Raw genomic sequence first — 17,810 nt, forward strand, 5'->3', positions numbered from 1 at the left:
GTGAGGTATGGTACACGCATACAGGGACACAGACCGGCTGATTTAAGCGCTCTGACCCAAAAACCACTTCCTTCCCACACACAAACACACCACTCCCCAGAAGTTTGTTTGCTCGCTGAATTACTTACTCTTTTGTCCTGAGGAGGGGAATCCTGGGGCGCTCATACGGCTCTTGATCCTTGTGCAGTGGCCGTGTGAGCTGCTGCTCTGTACTGAAAATAAGAAAAACATTTCAGAGCGAGTTCTGAGGGTGCTGAGGAGACAGACCACCCTCCCCCTGCACCTCACATGCCCAGTACACCAGCTCACCTCCTCTGACAACTCATCCCAGCTTTCCCACATAGACGGCATACACCACTTTCAGACTAATAGGGGTTTCTGTCTGGCTGTAAAAAATTCTAGTTCTCCTTTTTCTTTTATTTTAGGAAACCACAAAGTCCTCATAATGACAAGCAGTCCACAGGAGGAAGTCACACTGCTGAGAAAGCAAAAACATGTGGAAAGCATGTCCTCTCTCTCGACTGCGGCCTACACAGACTCCCCGAAACATGGGCCATGGCGAGAAGGCCGGCCATGAAATATAGAGGGGGTAGAGAAGTCAAATTATGGGGGGTGAGCAGGGGACCGCATGGAATAACTGGGGTTCAAGCGATGTGAGGGGAATGTATGGTACAGCCGTGCATCACAGCTATGCCGTTGACAGTGGGAGTAGTTTAATTTCCTGTTAAGCTGCATGAGTGATTTCACAAAGCTGGCTGCTTCCGGGGCATGGGAGTGACACATGCCTGTCTTGCCAGCTCTCTCATGAGTTCCACTGCATCCCGTCGGAGACCACTGAGTTGATCTCTACGTTTGCACACAACAAACCAGGTACATTACCCTTCATGTGATGCACCCTTTGCTGCAATGCAATACCCTGCATCTCAGTTAGCGGTTTCTCACAATTATTTATTACCCCCATCACCGAAAGGTCTAAAAGAAAACAAGCTGCACCTTCGCTCCCCTCTCTCCTCCGTGTAGCACTAGATGTAAACCGCACTTCCCATGTGAAAGGTTCAGCCATACCCAGCATGTCGCCTTACCCACACTACTAACCTATTGTGATGTCCTGCAGGCCAAGGCATAGGCATGATGAAATACCTCGGCAGCAGTGGAGGAGCAGGAATAAAACGCGGGCAACAGGCTTGGGATTATACTAAGCACTCCCCCTTTGTAATAAGTGGAAGAGGCAGTAAGTATGTACTTAAAGTGGAGTTTTAATGTAAAGCCCCCGGAGCACAACCGCACTCAAGGGGAAACTGCTGCAGACCATGACACAATCACATTCTAGATTCATTACATCACGGATTCCAAGCTAGGCATTCTACTACATTACTCCATAACATCGTCCCCCCTTATATGAAAAGAAAGAAAGATTTGGAAAAGGAGAGGATGAAGAAAAGTGGAAAATGAACGATGAATAAAAGCAAAGAAAAACAAAGTGTAGAGTCCCCTTTAAACATTTAAAAGGATACATGTGACCAAAAGATTGATCACTTTAGTAAGAGACATTGGCCCTCATTACGAGTTCGGCGGTAACCATGCCGCTATTGGCGGCATGGCTGCCGCCGAAATCGCGTCGGGGTCCGGATCCTCGGAATGAGGACTTACCGGGCCATTCCGAGTTCGGAAGGCCCGGTAATTCCTCCCTCCAAGGACCCGGACACTGTCTTTCCCCATTCCCATTTCAGCCCCCATAGGGCTGAATAGGAATGGGAGAGGGAGCAAACAACGGGCCATTACGAGATGGGAACTCGTAATGCGGCGGTACAGAGTGAACGGCGCCGGTACCTTTTACGGCGCCATTCACTCCCTACCGCCAGGGTCGTAATGAGGCCCATAGTCATTGTTGAAGTTTTGAATGATTTTTCGGTTCCTCTTTGATAATCCCTTGGTTATAACTTCACTTCCACCATCATGGTAATTGTTTGCAGCACCCTTGTTCCTGTGATCCGATGTTTCTGCATTACGATCCTCATCAGTGTTGCATCTCCTGAAAGTCTCTTTGTCCGAATGGCCAAATGGCCCTATGTTGACATTTTTACTTGTGCTTGGTCTGTTTAAGTCATTGGGCCTCATTCCGAGTACGGCGCTAACCAATGGCGCTATTAACGCCTTGGTTGACGCCGTACCCGGACCGGCAGCGCCTTGGTGGATGGCGGAATCACCGCCCCATTCCAAGGTTGGCGGGGCGGTAATTCCCCATTCACCAAGGCTCTTCCCCATTCCCAAATGAGCCCCCATAGGGCTCAATGGGAATGGGGAAGATGCAAATAACGGTGACCGTTCATTACGGTCACCGTTATTGGCTTGGAGGCCCCTTTGCGCCCTCGACTTTAACACCTGCTCAAAGCAGGCGTTAAGGGCGAGGGCGCAGAGGGAACTCGGAGTATGGCGGTAAGGGATTACCGCCACCAGTCTCGTTACCGGTGGCCGCTATCCCTTACCGCCATACTCGGAATGAGGCCCATTCTCTACTCTCACCACACCATCAGCAGATCATCTTTTACCATCCTCCAGCACAAGCGATTTGCCTTGACGGCGCATGACTCTTTGTGGCGATCTAAATCTGGATTCACCTTTGAGTGCTTTCCTGGGTTCTCTGACACACACCCAATCTCCTTCTTTGATGACCTTTTCCTTCACACTGTTCTTGCGGTCATAATATTCTTTATATTTTGTTTATTTCTCTTTTACACTCCTTAATATCTGGTCCATGTCCAACCTTGCCTCACCTGTGTCCATGAACGTCCAGGCCGGTCTCAATCGATTCGACGCTACCCTGCCACGCATCATGGTGAAAGGTTCAACATCAGTGGTAGAGTGTGGTGGTAACCTATAAGCACACAAGGCTTCTTTGAGCGTTTCTCTCCATGGAAGAGAATTAGATATTGCCAGCTGAATCACACTTTTTGCAAATGTATTCATTCTTTCTACCAGTCCATTGGCAATGGGATGGTATTGCGAGGTTGTTATGTGGTCTATAGCCCTGTCGCTCAAGAATCCCTGAAATTCCAATGAAGTGAATTGTGACCCATTATCGGATACCAACTCCTTGGGGTCACCTTCTCTGTTGAAGACTTCAGTTAAGAAAGTCAGAATTTTTTCAGTGTTAATACTACCTTCAGACACTCCCCACTCCACCCATTTAGAGGTGTAGTCTACCAGGACTATGGTGTATATTTTGACTGGGTCAAGGTTTTCATATAGCCCCATGGCATCGATTGCTAATTTAGACCATACACTGCCAGGAATCTCCACTGGTTGTAAAGGCGTTTTCCTTAAAACCTTAGACTTGTTACTTATTACGCATGCAGTACAATTTTTAACTATTTCTTCTGCTTCTCTCCACATGTTCGGCCACCAATAGTTACTCCTGACTCTCTCCTTAGTCAGACTCCTTCCCAGATGTCCTTCATGTGCCAAGGCGAGTAATCTCGCTCTTATTTGCACAGGAGCAATTATTCAATCTCCTCTATAAATGTGTTCTTGGTCCATGGATAGCTCCTCTTTAACCTGCACAAAATATCCCAGCGATTGTTCGTATCCCTTCCAATCACAGGCTATGGCTTTCCTTATCTCTATTTGTTCTGGATCTATGTCAGTCACATTTTTCCATTCTTCTTTAGTAATTCCTGAGTTCACAATTGCTATGATGTCTTCATCAATTGGCTCAATGCCAGTTACCTGGTGAAATGGCAGCCTGGAAAAAAAATCAGCCACCTGGTTTTGTGTGCCTTGAGTATGACATATGTGAAGATTGTACTGCATTATATCAAGGAACAATCTCCTACTTCTTGGTGATATTAAATGAGGTGATTTAGACTGTAGGACATGGATCAATGGTTTATGATCAGTCTTAAGAATAACTGGTAAACCCCATATTATTTTTCTAAAATGTTCCAAGATCCACTTCACTGCTAGAGCTTCTCTCTCGATGGTGGAGTAATTCAACTCAGCCCGTCTCAAAACTCTTGATGCAAATGCAATGTTACCATGTTTTTGTTCTAAAGTTGTTCCATCACTCCTCCCAGACCCACTTTACTGGCATCTACCGAGATTATTGTTTTGGCCTTGCAGTGAAACATCCCTAAAGACGGTGCTTTGTTGATGTCCATCTTTATTTGTTCAAATTCATTCTTGCATTCTTCTGACCAATTATATTTTGCTGACTTTTTCATGAGGTCTCTCATGTTCCTGGTTTTGGTTGTGTAGTCCTCAACAAATTTAGCATAATATTCTGTCATGCCTAAGAAACCTCTTAGTTGATCTTTATTTTCTGGTTCAGCTATGCCCAAAATGGTATTCATCAGTTCTTCCTTAGGGCTAATACCCCGTGAATCAATAGAATGTCCCAGGTATGACACTTTATCGCATTTTATTTTGCATTTATCCAGCTTTAACGTCAACCCACTCTTCTGAATTACCTGTAGAACTCCTATTAGTTTGCCATCGTGTTCCTCTTCGGTGCTGGCAGAAATCAGTCTTGCAAGCAATGTATCCCATCTAAGCCTCCAAATCGGTGCGACATTAGCCTTTGGAACACCTCCGAGGCAAGGCCAAAGGGCATTCTCTTAAACATGTGTAACGCTCACCTGACTCCCGCAGAGGCGCCGGTCTTGACTGGGTGAATGCCGTATCTTCAAAGGTGATGTGTAACACACGGTTGGCTCTTTGGGCTGGACCTCTGTGCACTTTTCCGAGGTCTTGGTCATACCGGGATGTCCTTCCATTAAAGAATCGTGATAACAAGAGATTACCTTTTTCTGTAAATCTGTGCTGGGCAGGTATAACCGTTCTTGGAAATATAATAGGTTGTCCTTCACCGTAAAGTCCTTTCCCTGCAGATGCCAATTCTGTATGTCTGCTGGAGTTACCAGTAGCCTGGCTTTATCCTTAACTTCCTCTATGGATTGTGTGGCGATTACACCTAGAATTCTTTGTTCGGGAATGATAGGTACAGGTTTAGGATTGATCAAATGTTCTTCCACTCCCATCCGAGAAAGGGCATCAGCTTTACCGTTTTTTGTACCAGGTCGATAGGTAATTATGAAGTCAAACTCGGCAAAGAATAGTGCCCAACGGAGTTGCCTAGAGGATTGAGCTTTTGCGGTTTTCAAATATTGCAGGTTTCGGTGATCTGTAATCACAGTAACGGTGTGTCGGGCCCCCAGAAGATAATGCCGCCAAGCCTTAAAGGCGGACTTGATAGCTAGAAGTTCCTTATCAGTAATAGTGTAATTGATTTCAGGAGGCGAGAATTTGCGGGACCAAAATGCCACGGGATGCAACTGATTACTGGATCCTTTTGTGATAGAACTGCCCCCATGGCAAGGCTCGAAGCATCAGTTTCAACGATGTAGGGGAGTTCTGGGCGAGGATGTTTTAAGATCGGTGCAGAGATAAATCTAGTCTTCAAATTCTGGAAAGCTTGTTCCGCCTCGGTAGACCATTCAAAACGTTTGTTTTTCTTTAACAAGGCGGTGATGGGCTGGACTATTCGAGAGAATTCGGGGATAAACCTGCGGTAAAAGTTAGCGAAGCCTAACATGCTTTGAACACCTTTTACGGAGGATGGCGATGGCCATTTGAGAATTGCATCGACCTTCTTTGAATCCATACGCACTCCGCTAGGTGATAATATGAATCCCAAGAATTCAACTTCAGTCACGTTGAAAACACATTTTTCCAACTTAACGAAAAGTTTGTGTTGACGCAATCTCTTGAGGACCATTTTCACGTGTTTCCGATGTTCAGTTTCCGATGAAGAATAAACGAGGATGTCGTCAATGTAAACAACAACACACACATCTATGAGCTTTCTGAGGACATCGTTCATAAAATATTGAAAGGCGGCCGGGGCATTGCAAAGTCCGAAGGGCATGACCTGATATTCAAATAGCCCATACTTGGTGCGGAAGGCCGTCTTCCATTCATTGCCCTCTTTTACTCGTACCAAGTGGTAGGCTCCTCTAAGATCCAGCTTTGTATATATGCATGCTTTTCTGACTTGGTCCAGGAGTTCAGGGATCAAAGGTAACGGATATCTATTCTTAACGGTGATCTGGTTCAGGGCGCGATAATCTATACAAGTTCTAAGGTCCCCTTCTTTTTTTGGAACGAAGAACAAAGCTGAGGAAGCAGGGGACTTGGAAGGACGAATAAACCCATTCGCTAGGTATTGATCCAGGTATTGTCGGAGGTGAAGATTCTCAGGCTCGGTGAGGGCATAAATTCTACTACAAGGAGGAGTAGATCCAGGTATCAGGTCTATCTGGCAGTCATAAGACCTATGAGGAGGTAGAGAGTTAGCCTGATCCTTCCGGAAAACATCTTGGAATTCTAGGTATTCAGGAGGTAACTGGGGAGCCTCCGAGGAAATTGCTGCCAGTGCAACACCAGGTCGAGGGTGACAAGTAGAGACACATTCTGGAAACTGAACCGTTCTTGCTCGCCAATCGATCTGAGGATTGTGCTTCTCTAACCAAGGAATTCCTAGAATAATCTGGAACTGAGGGGCCTTGATCACATCGAACACAATCTTCTCATGGTGTCCATCTTGACTTACTAGCGTCACTTCTTGGGTGGTATGCGTTACTGGTCCGGAGGCTATCTCCGTACCATCCACCGTAGTAATGACGTCCTTTATAGCCTTTGGACAAAGAGTCAGATTCATCCTCAAAACCATTTCATGACCATTTCATGATCCACATAATTGCCGATGGCACCGCTGTCGACGTAAGCTTCGATCGCATGTAATCGATCCGGATGTTCAGGGCTAATGAGGACCATAGGTATCACGAAATGCGAGGTCACGGAACTGGTTTTAACGCTCGGCAAGAGGACCTCTATTCTTGTCGGGCGAGGTCGTTTCCCTGCTCAGAGTTTGTGACCCTGGTAACTGCAGCTCCTACTGCCTTCTTGGCTGGTTTCACCGGACAGTCTCGAAGAAAGTGCCCCGAGTTTCCGCAATAGAGGCATAATTGCAGCTGTTTTCTCCTTTCCCGCTCCTTTTGTGTTAGTGGTCCTTTCAGGCCCCCTATTTGCATGGGTTCCCCGGAGTCTACTCCTTTGGTAGGAGTTGGTGGTTTGGAAAATACTCGAGCATCAAACTTGGAACGATCGGCCTTCCTGTTCTGCAGTCTGTGGTCAATTTGAACGACTAAGTCAATATAGTCCGAACAGTCTTGCGGGGGATTCACTACTTGGGCTAACACATCTTTGAGCTCTCCACGTAGACCTCTATAAAACAGCGTAATCCTTTTGTCCTCAGGCCATCGAGTTTCCACTATCAGTCTGTTGAAAGACGCAATATAAGCCAAAAGGTCTTGATTACCCTGTCGCAATGAAAGGAGCTCATTGTACAAGGCCTGCCCCTGTGAATGTCTTGCAAACAGTTTTTCCATACTGAGCTGAAAAGCTTGAAAATCATGGAGAACCGGATCATCTTGATTAACTAGAGGGATCGACCAGTCTGCCGCATTGCCACTAAGGTACGAAAGCACGAAAGCTACCTTAGCTTGATCAGTTGGATAGGCTGCTGGCCGGCATAAGAAGTGCAACCGGCACTGATTAATAAATACTGCAAACCTCTTTGGGTCACCAGAATATCGTTCGGGCGGAGCCAGAGGTACATTCCCAGATAGGTTGATCTGCACTGGGTTCGTAGAGGATGTTGAAGGAAGATTTGCCCCTGATGCGGGTAACGGAGTTTGTCCGGCTTGTGACTGTAGCAATTGTCTAGCGAGATCGTCTGTTCGCTCCTTGGAAATAATCAGTTACCTTCTTAGAGCATTCGTTTCCTGACGGGCTGCATGCACTTCTGCTCTTAGTTCCCCAAGTAACTGGGCTAGCTGGTCGGTATCCGAGGTTTCCATAGCGCCTGGGTGGGAGTTTTGCGATAGGCTTTGCGTTCTGTAACGCTCACCTGATTCCCGCAGAGGCGCCGGTCTTGACTGGGTGAATGGCGTATCTTCAAAGGTGATGTGTAACACACGGTTGGCTCTTTGGGCTGGACCTCTGTGCACTGTATGTCTGACTCGAAGAGTAAGATGTCTGCAGATAGAAAATATGGGATTAATGAACTGGGGTTATTGGGTGCCTCTCTCCTCTTCCCTTTCTCTTCTCCTGTAGAACCCCAAAGGTTAACACCCTCACCTTAGGTAAGTGAACGCCGAGCTCTCCATCTGCCTCGGGGCAGGGTGCCGTAACCAGTTTCTTCACTGGATAAGGGTGCAGGCCTCTTGACCTCAGAGGACTGCTGTCCGTCATTAACTGCACGAACGGTAAGTTCTGGGCACTTCAAATGTCTTAAAAGTCTTTTGTAATGATATCTCTTGTTTTGCAGGGTTCCGGCGATGGCGGGCTGATGAGAGTTGAGGATCGAACCCGCGTGAGGAATAGAAGCGCCTGGAAGCACGTAAGTAAGCGCTTGTAGCCTGCTTCACGATGCGCACTAACTGTCCCTTTTATCTTGCAGGTACAAGTTCGGAGCTTTAGAGAAGCTGAAGGGTGCTGGAATACCCACTGGATTCGGCGTGGGAAGGAGTAATGGCACGTGAGTAATAAAGTTGCCCAATGTCTTTAAACGAACCTTCTTTTGTCTTTCAGATGCGGGATGCAGCGCCGAAGGCCTCCGGAGCGTGCGAAGAGCTGGTAAGCTTTTGTCTTTCAGATGCCGGAATGCAGTGCGAAGACCTCCGGAGCATGCGAAGAGTAGGTAAGCCTTTGTCTTTCAGATGCCGGAATGCAGGGCGAGGCGTTGGTGACAGCCGATGGACCAGGTAAGAGATGCGCTGCCACTGAAGACCGTAGTGCTAACCTGTTCTTTCTTTGTCTTTACAGGTGCTGCTGAAGACTGTCTTTACAGGTGCTGCTGAAGACTGGATTCCAGGATGGTAAGCCTTTGTTCTCTTAGGCCCAGGATCAGAAGCAGAAGACACGACGAGCGTTCTGCTGCAGAGAATGCAGAATAACGCAAAGCAAGATTCATCCATCGGGTGTGGTTTAAATAGCCTCCTGTAGTGCTTAGGTGTCTCCTTCCACAGCCACGCCTAGGTAAGAAAAGAGTTCCTGCTTTCCAGAAGAGTTCCAGTGTTCTGAACCTAGGGAGTGGCTCCTGCCCCACCCAACAGGAAAAGTAGTCCCAAACAGAAGAGGATCAGGAGTTCAACTGGCAGGTAAGTAAGCAGCATGGTCTGCTGCAGGTAAGTCCACCCAAGCATTATGAGCCCGGCGCTTCCAGCGCTGGGACTGGGCATCTTTATGAGCCTGGTGCCACTGGCGCCAGGACAGGGTCCAAAAGGTCCCAATTGGGACTGGCTGGCACTCGGAACCGGGGTTATGGGTCTGCTTCCACGGGAGTCGGGCAAGTCCTGATCTTTTGGAAGCAGAGATCATGACAACATGAATGTCCCTAAAGGAGTGACGAACGACGTGAGACTCTTGGACCCCTCTTCCAAAGCAATCTGATGGTAAGCCGAAGATAAGTCTAAGGTACTAAAAAACTTGGCTGGTTTCATTGTTGTAAGTAATTCACTAATGTTGGAAGAGGGTTTCTGTCTATCCACATGTTCCTATTAAGATCTCTCAAGTCCACACACATCCTTATGGTGCCATTGGGTTTTTTCACCAATACTATAGGGGCGAGCCATTCTGAGCTTTCAATGGGCTCTATTATATTTGCTCACAAAGCTGTCATGATTCCTGCCCCTCATGTCCCCAGCCCTCCAAGATGTCAGGCTGGAGCCAGGCCATGATCCCTCATCCCTCCAAAGACCCACTTGGAGTCATACTTGGCGCTTGTGGCACCAGACTCACTCACTCCCATAGGATAACATTGGGGATTGGACTTGTAGTGCTTTGATGGGGACAAGATGGATGCCCCCGCATATTTTGGTTCCCAGATCTACATGTGCAGTCTAGTCTTTTGGGTGTGGGTCAGCCCAGAGACACCTGGGATACCCAGAGACTATTTAAGCCACGCCCAGGCTGAGAAACATGCTTTGTGTTTTCTGCACCTGCAGCGTGGCACTCACTGTGTTCGGATCGGTCTCCAGTAGGCCTGCATCTTTCTTCTGCGCTCAGCTCCTACAAGAACAAGAACACTGTTAGGAACAGCCTTACCTTGCACCGCTTCTGCCCAGCATTCATCGCTTCTTCTGTTCTGCGGGCATCTTCGGCGGTGTCATTCCCATCCCAGCACGCCGCTTCCTAAGGAAAAGGGAAAAGAACAGAAAAAAGGAATTAGTAAGCATTCAGCAAATCTTTGTTTATTTTTAAAGACTGTACGAGCTTCAAAGGCTTACCTGAATCCCAGCCGCTCTGGGGGAACTCTGTCTTCCGGAACTTCTCATCCATCTGCAAGAGGGAAAAGACACTCCAGGTTAGCGTGAAAACATCTAGAGGCGCCGCATACCGCGCTTACTCGTGCATCGTGCTCTCACTCACCTTCACCGTTACTCATCTCAGCAGCACGTCGCCATCCCCGGACGCCGGCCATCATCTAAGGAAGGAAAGGAACGAAGTTAGAGAACTGTTCAAAATACTCATTAGACTTACCTGCCGGACTCTTGCCAGTGAAGTAACTAGGCAGCAACGAGCCCGCATCAGTCAACGCGCCCCTGCGCTGAAAGCAGGACGGAGAGCACACTTTCCAAGAAAACAAGGTGAGATGTGGATCAAAGGGAAGGGTTGGACCCCGGGGAAGAAGGGGTTCAAGCATACAGAGACAATAGGGAGTTAAACTCTACCAATCCTGTGTTTCAGGCCCAGTCTCCAGTCGAGTAGACTCCAGGGTAGGGTTCGAGGTCGTAAGAGGTCAGAACAGGCTGAGTGACGTCCCCGTGGATACCAGGTGAGCGTTACAGAACACAAAGCCTCACATCAAAATCCACCTGGGCGTCATGGAAACGTCAGAAACCGACCAGTTAGCCCATATGTTGGGGCAGCTACGTTCCGAAGTACATGCAGCCAGGCAGGAGACCAACACCCTGAGGAGAGAGCTGATAGTAGCCAAAGAACGCACTGATGATTTAAGCCGGCAACTTCTCCAGTCACAAGCAGGGCATGCACCATTGCTGGGAAGCGTGCCCTCGATGCCAGCACCATCAGCCAATCCCGTTCAGATAACCCTTCCTGGGGCAGTTCCCTTGGCCCTGCCCGAACGATTTACGGGGGATCCCAAGAGGTTTGCAACGTTCATGAACCAGTGCCGCCTGCACTTCCTTTGTAGACCAGGGGCCTTTCCGAATGACCAATCACAGGTCGCTTTTGTGCTATCCTGCCTGAGTGGTAGCGCCACGGACTGGTCTGTACCCTTTGTGGCCCAAGACGATCCTTTGCTGCATGACTTCAGGGGCTTTCAGCAGGAGATTGAAAAGCTGTTCGCCTGTCGTACTCATGGGCAGGCATTAGACAACGAACTTCTGTCCTTACGCCAAGGGAGTCAAGACCTATTAACATACATAGCCACGTTCAATAGACTCGTAGTTCAAGCAGAATAGCCAGTGGAGAAGAGAACCACGTTATTTCATCGGAGGTTGCGGGGGGAGCTCAAGGATGTTCTCGCACAAGTAGTGAACCCCCCGAAAGACTGCTTAGAATTCATTGACCTTGTTGTTCAACTAGATCATAGGTTGCAGGACCGAAGAGCAGATCGAACCAGACCGGACCCTCGCCCTATGTATGTGCGTTCAAAGGACAATATTGCCCACACACGGAAGGTTCAGGAGAAACCAATGCAAATCGGGGGGTCAGATCCCCCTTGACTAAAGCGGAAAGGGATAAAAGGAGACAGCAGCAGTTATGTCTGTACTGTGGAAGGTCAGGTCATTTCCTTAAAGAGTGCCCTGTGAAGCCACAGAGAAGGACGGTAGGGGCCACGGACAAGGAAGATACCATCAAGGAATCGGAAAACTCCCCAGCCCGGCAAGTGTAGGGGTCCACTTGTCGAGCGATGAAAGTGAACTACAGACCTCCCATTGTGCACTATCTGTGGTCTTGATCAATCACCAACAACCATCTCGGATGCACGAGTAAAAGCGTACATCGACAGTGGAGCTGTTGGGAATTACATCGACCAGGATCTTGCGGCAAAGATGGGGCTTCCGTTACTCCCTAAATCAACCACTGACACTGTTACCACTGTCGACGGCACGGAAATAGCTTCTGGTCCAGTATCCCAATACACTGCAGCTTTAACCCTTCTGTGCCAGGATGGACACCAAGAATCTATTGTTTTCGACCTCATTAAGGCACCACAGTTCCGGTTGATTTTGGGAATGCCATGGTTGGTAGCTCACAATCCTCAAATCGATTGGCGAGCAAAAGAATTGGCCTTTCCCGAGACTTGCGCCCACACATGTTATCGCCAAGAGAAACAACCAATAGACACCAGAACCTCCACGCTTGCGACTGTGGCAATCGGCACCCTACCAAGTGAATACCAGGACTTTCAAGATGTCTTTCAGAAAGAACAGGCTAATACCCTGCCACCGCATAGACCATACGATTGCCAAATCGATCTGATACCCGGCGCACAAATCCCTTGTGGGCGAATTTTACGCATTCACATAACCAGAAAACCAGCACCTGAAGGCCTATCTTGACCAATACCTGGCCAACGGGTTCATCCGTCCCTCGACGTCTCCAGCAGCCAGTCCTCTATTCTCCGTACCGAAAAAGGAGGGGGACTTGAGAACGTGCATCGACTATCGCGCACTGAACCAGATTACCGTAAAAAACCACTACCCCCTGCCACTGATCCCTGAATTGCTTGATCAAGTCAAAGATGCCCAAATCTACACAAAAGTAGACCTGAGGGGGGCATATCACCTTGTTCGCGTAAAACAGGGGGACGGATGGAAAACCGCTTTTCGCACCAAATACGGCTTGTACGAATATCAAGTAATGACCTTTGGCCTTTGCAACACGCCTGCAGCATTTCAATACTTCATGAACGATGTCCTACGGGAATTGATTGATGTCTGTGCTCTAGTGTACATCGACGATATTGTAGTATATTCCGCATCAAAGCAGGACCACGTTAAACACGTCCGATCCGTATTGGAGAAACTCTGTCAACACTAGCTCTACGCCAAGCTCGAAAAGTGCTCATTCCACATCTCTGAGGTGGAAATCCTGGGCTTTATTCTCAGTCCGAATGGAATCCGAATGGATGTACACAAGGTAGATGCTATCCTGAACTGGCCATCCCCAAATTCATTCAAGGGGGTTCAAAGTATGCTGGGTTTTGCAAACTTCTACTGCCGCTTCATCACAGGATTTTTGCAAATCGTGCATCCCATCACGTCATTGCTAAGGAAAAGCAACAAAAAGTTCCAGTGGACAACAGAAGCCAAGGAAGCTTTCCAGGAACTCAGCAAGATTCACATCTGCCCCAATCCTACGCCACCCTTGCCCTGATCTCCCATACCTGGTGGAAACGGACGCTTCATATCCATAGCCATCTATGGCAGCCGTCCTCTCACAAAAGGACCCCGAAACGGCCCAGTTACACCCTGTTGCCTTCTGGTCGCGTAAATTCACATCCCTTGAACTCAATTACGCTATCACAGACAAAGAACTCCTGGCCATTAAGTCAGCCTTTAAGGCAGGGCGGCACTACCTCTTGGGCGCCAGACACACAATCACCATAATAACTGACCACCGGAACCTCCAGTACCTAAAAACGGCAAAGGCCCAATCCTCACGACAACTATGTTGGGCTCTTTTTTTTGCTGAATATGACTATGTGATTACATTTCGACCAGGGGTGAAAAACGGGAAGGCCAATGCCCTTTCCCGTATGGGGGTGGAAGAGCAAGGGTATCAGACCCCTGACACAATAACAATCATCCAGAGTGACAAGCTCCTAGGAATCACAGCAACCATAACTCAGAAAGAATTACATGAAGAAATCCAAAACCTGATGAGACCGGAGAAATTACAAGCGTGGAGTGCACAAGGAGAATATTACATGATAAAAGATCAGTTGCCCTACTTCAGGAATCATTTATTCTTACCAAACCAATAACTACGAGAACAAGTCATGTCCGGTTATCATGATTCCTTGATCGAGGGCCACCCCGGAATCGCTAAAACCCTAGCCAAGGTAAAATGAAATTATTGGTGGCCCACGTGGCGTAAATACATTATCCAATTCATCCTATCTTGTGGAGTGTGTGCTCAAAACAAGTCATCCAAGCAGAAACCGGCTGGGCTATTACAACCATTGGAAATCCCATCAGCACCCTGGCACACGTTGTCTCTCGATTTTATTACTGACTTACCACCCAGTCAAGGCTTTAACACTATTCTTGTGGTCGTGGTCCTATTTTCAAAAATGGCACATTTCATTCCTCTTAAGGGGCTCCCAAATGCTTCCACTCTGGCAAAGGTATTCCTTGAAGGCATCATACGGCTCCATGGGTTTCCTTCAGTTTTAGTCTCAGACCGAGGTACTCAATTCGTATCTAACTTCTGGAGAAAATGCTGCTCTATGGCCCAGATCGACATCCGGCTATCCACCAGACACCATCCCCAAACGGATGGTCAAACTGAGAGGACAAATCAGACGCCCAAGCAGTATCTGCGTTGCATGTTACACCAAGCTGAAGGAAGCTGGTTCGACCTATTATGGATAGCTGAATATGCTTATAATAATTCCCTACACACCAGCACTGGGCAGACACCCTTTTTTACCATGTATGGCAGACACCCACGTACTTCTGAGTTGGACATTCCTACAACCCTGGAAATGCTAGCAGTCAAAACCTTGCACACAACCATTTCTCAAACCTTTAAAAGGGTAGCTGAACACCTACTTCAAGCTAAGAATCGCCAAAAGAAGTTTGCTGATCAACACCGAGCAAAGGCCCCCAACTACCAAGTGGGAGACAAAGTCTGGCTGGCGTCTAAACACGTGTCCATTAAAGGAACCCAAACTTTCCGTCCAAGATACCTGGGTCCATTCCACGTCACCTCAGTGATAAATCCTGTGGCGGTCAGACTAGCTTTGCCGTCAAACATGCAGATTCATCCTGTGTTCCACGTGTCTCTCCTTAAACCTGTTCAACCTGGGACCCGGGTAGCAACGCCAGTAGTAGTCGCCGGGGAGCCAGAATTCGAAGTCAAGGACATCCTGGATTCAAAGTACGTCAAATCCAAATTATACTACTTGGTAGACTGGAAGGGGTATGGTCCACAAGACAGGACATGGGAGCCTTGTGAGTACATCCATGCACCTCGCTTGCTTAGACGATTTCATCAAAACCATCCAAACAAACCAGGACCAGACAGAAGTGCCACCTTGAGAGCGGCCTTGGGGGGGAGTGCTGTCATGAATCCTGACCCTCATGTCCCCAGCCCTCCAAGATGTCAGGCTGGAGCCAGGCCACGATCACCTACATGATCTCCATCCCTCCAAAGACCCACTTGGAGTCAGACTTAGCGCTTGTGGCACCAGACTCACTCACTCCCATAGGATAACATTGGGGGTGGACTTGTAGTGCTTTGATGGGGACAAGATGGATGCCCCCACATATTTTGATTCCCAGAACTACATGTGCAGTCTAGTCTTTTGGGTGTGGTTCAGCCCAGAAACACCTGTGATACCCAGAGACTATTAAAGCCACGACCAGGCTGAGAAACATGCTTTGTGTTTTCTGCACCTGCAGCGTGACACTCACCGTGTTCGGATCGGTCTCCAGTAGGCCTGCATCTTACTTCTGCGCTCAGCTCCTGAGAGAGGAAGAACACTGTTAGGAACAGCCTTACCTTGCGGCGCTTCTGCCCATCATTCATCGCTTCTTCTGTTCTGCGGGCATCTTCGGCGGTGTCATTCCCATCCCGGCACACTGCTTCCTAAGGAAAAGGGAAAAGAACAGAAAAAAGGAATTAGTAAGCATTCAGCAAATGTTCGCTTATTTTTAAAGAGTGTACGAGCCTCAAACGCTTGCCTGAATCCCAGCCGCTCTGGGGGAACTCTGTCTCCGGAACTTCTCATCCATCTGCAAGAGGGAAAAAACACTCCAGGTTAGCGTGGAAACATCTAGAAGCACCGCATACCATGCTTCCTCGCGCATCGCGCTCTCACTCACCTTCAGCGCTACTCATCTCAGCAGCCCGTCACCATCCCCGGACGCCAGCCATCATCTAAGGAAGGAAAGGAACGAAGTTATAGAACTGTTTATAAGACTCATTATACTTACCTGTCGGACTCTTGCCAGTGAAGTTACTAGGCAGCAACGAGCCCGCATCAATCAACGTGCCCCTGCGCTGAAAGCAGGACGGAGAGCACACTTTCCAAGAAAGCAAGGTGAGCTGTGGATCAAAGTGAAGGGTTGGACCCCGGGGAAGAAGGGGTTCAAACACACAGAGACAATAGGGAGTTAAACTCTACCAATCCTGTGTTTCAGGCCCTGCCTCCAGTCGAGTAGACTCCAGGGTAGGGTTCGAGGTCGTAAGAGGTCAGAACAGGCTGAGTGACGTCCCCGTGTATACCAGGTGAGCGTTACAAAAGCCTTGCAAGTTCTTTTTTCAACTGCTCTCTTGTGCCAATTGGGATACCTCAAACTTTGTGTGCTATGGGCACGGCACCTTTTTTGAGAACAATTCTGTGCTGAAAACCTTCTAAGAGTCCAATGTTTTCACTAAACACTTTTGGAAATTGCTTTGCTAGTGCAGCCTTAATGTCACTATGATCTTTCAATACACTTAGGAATGGAACTTCTTCTGCCGGGTGAATTCTAACTCGCAGTGCAGCTTGTTCCTCCCATCCTACTACAGATGAACCATCTTTAGCTATATACAGTCTGCAGTATGTTTCTCTATCTTGGAACTTCAACTTGACCCAAGTGCAACCTATTATATCTATGGGGGTATTTCCATAATCAATTGCTCTCACCCCAGTACACTGTATGTCTTGCATCTTGCCGAATAATATCTCAACAAATGTCTTGACATCCACCATGGTGTATGGGGATCCGGTGTCCACCATGATGGGTAAAGATATACCATTTATCTGCATGCTCACCCAAGGTCCCCTAGATGGTTGTATGGATGAGACGGTGAGTATCTGCACATGTGCATCTCCTTGATTGACAGTCAGCATGTTGTCTTGACCACTATTATCCTCAACAGCTCTTACAGATCCTCTCGACATGTTGCTGTAAGGGTACCTGTTGCCTCTGCCCATCCTGCCTCGTGTATTTCTGCAGACTTTAGCAAAATGCCCAACATGACCGCATCTGTAGCACTCAACTGCTGCTGCGGGACACTCTTTGTCATTATCATTGTGTCAGTACCACCCACATTTCTGACAACGGTTCTGATACTGGTTGTCATCATTTGTGTATCTGCCCCTTGTAGAACCAGCCCTTGAATTGTTGGTTGTCATTTTCCTTACCATTGCCACCAAAGAGTCTTCTAATTCATCCTTGGGTTTCACTTGTACAAGTTTGATTTCCTTGTCCTCGGTCTTTTCAACCCTTTCTTCCATGCAGCGATCACTAAGTTCCATGCTCCTTGCTATCTCCATTGCCTGCTCCAATGACGGGTTGTTGGTTTGCCACAGTCTCTGTTGAATGCGTGAGTCAGCAACATTCAACACTAGCTGATCTCTCAAATACTCTTCACCCACGGCAGTGAAATTGCACATGGACATAAGTCCTCTGACAGATGCCATATACGCATTGATTGACTCACTTTTCAATTGTCTCCTAGAAAAGAATTTGGATCTCTCTAATACAACATTGGTCTTGTTGCCAAAG

The 17,810-nt window shown here is 47.9% G+C and overlaps 1 protein-coding gene across 3 annotated transcripts in view; it reads right to left on the reverse strand.

Annotated features, from left to right (window-relative positions):
- Nucleotides 1-17,810, reverse strand: part of LOC138480733 (arf-GAP with Rho-GAP domain, ANK repeat and PH domain-containing protein 1-like) — a 691,830-nt gene that overhangs the window by 501,288 nt on the left and 172,732 nt on the right. For 2 of the 3 annotated variants that reach the window (XR_011274121.1, XM_069612452.1), the window contains exon 3: nucleotides 129-212. Coding sequence is in view for 2 of the 3 variants with exons in the window: in XM_069612452.1 (XP_069468553.1) it covers nucleotides 129-212 (84 nt within the window). In the remaining variant the exon portion in view is untranslated. Of the gene's footprint in view, nucleotides 1-128; nucleotides 213-309; nucleotides 366-17,810 lie in introns of those variants that run through there. The other variant, XM_069612453.1, reaches the window with a different exon arrangement.

This window comes from Ambystoma mexicanum, chromosome 5p, assembly GCF_040938575.1.
Source record: "Ambystoma mexicanum isolate Mex_15411 chromosome 5p, UKY_AmexF1_1, whole genome shotgun sequence".
In the NCBI taxonomy this organism is placed as follows: Eukaryota; Metazoa; Chordata; class Amphibia; order Caudata; family Ambystomatidae; genus Ambystoma; species Ambystoma mexicanum.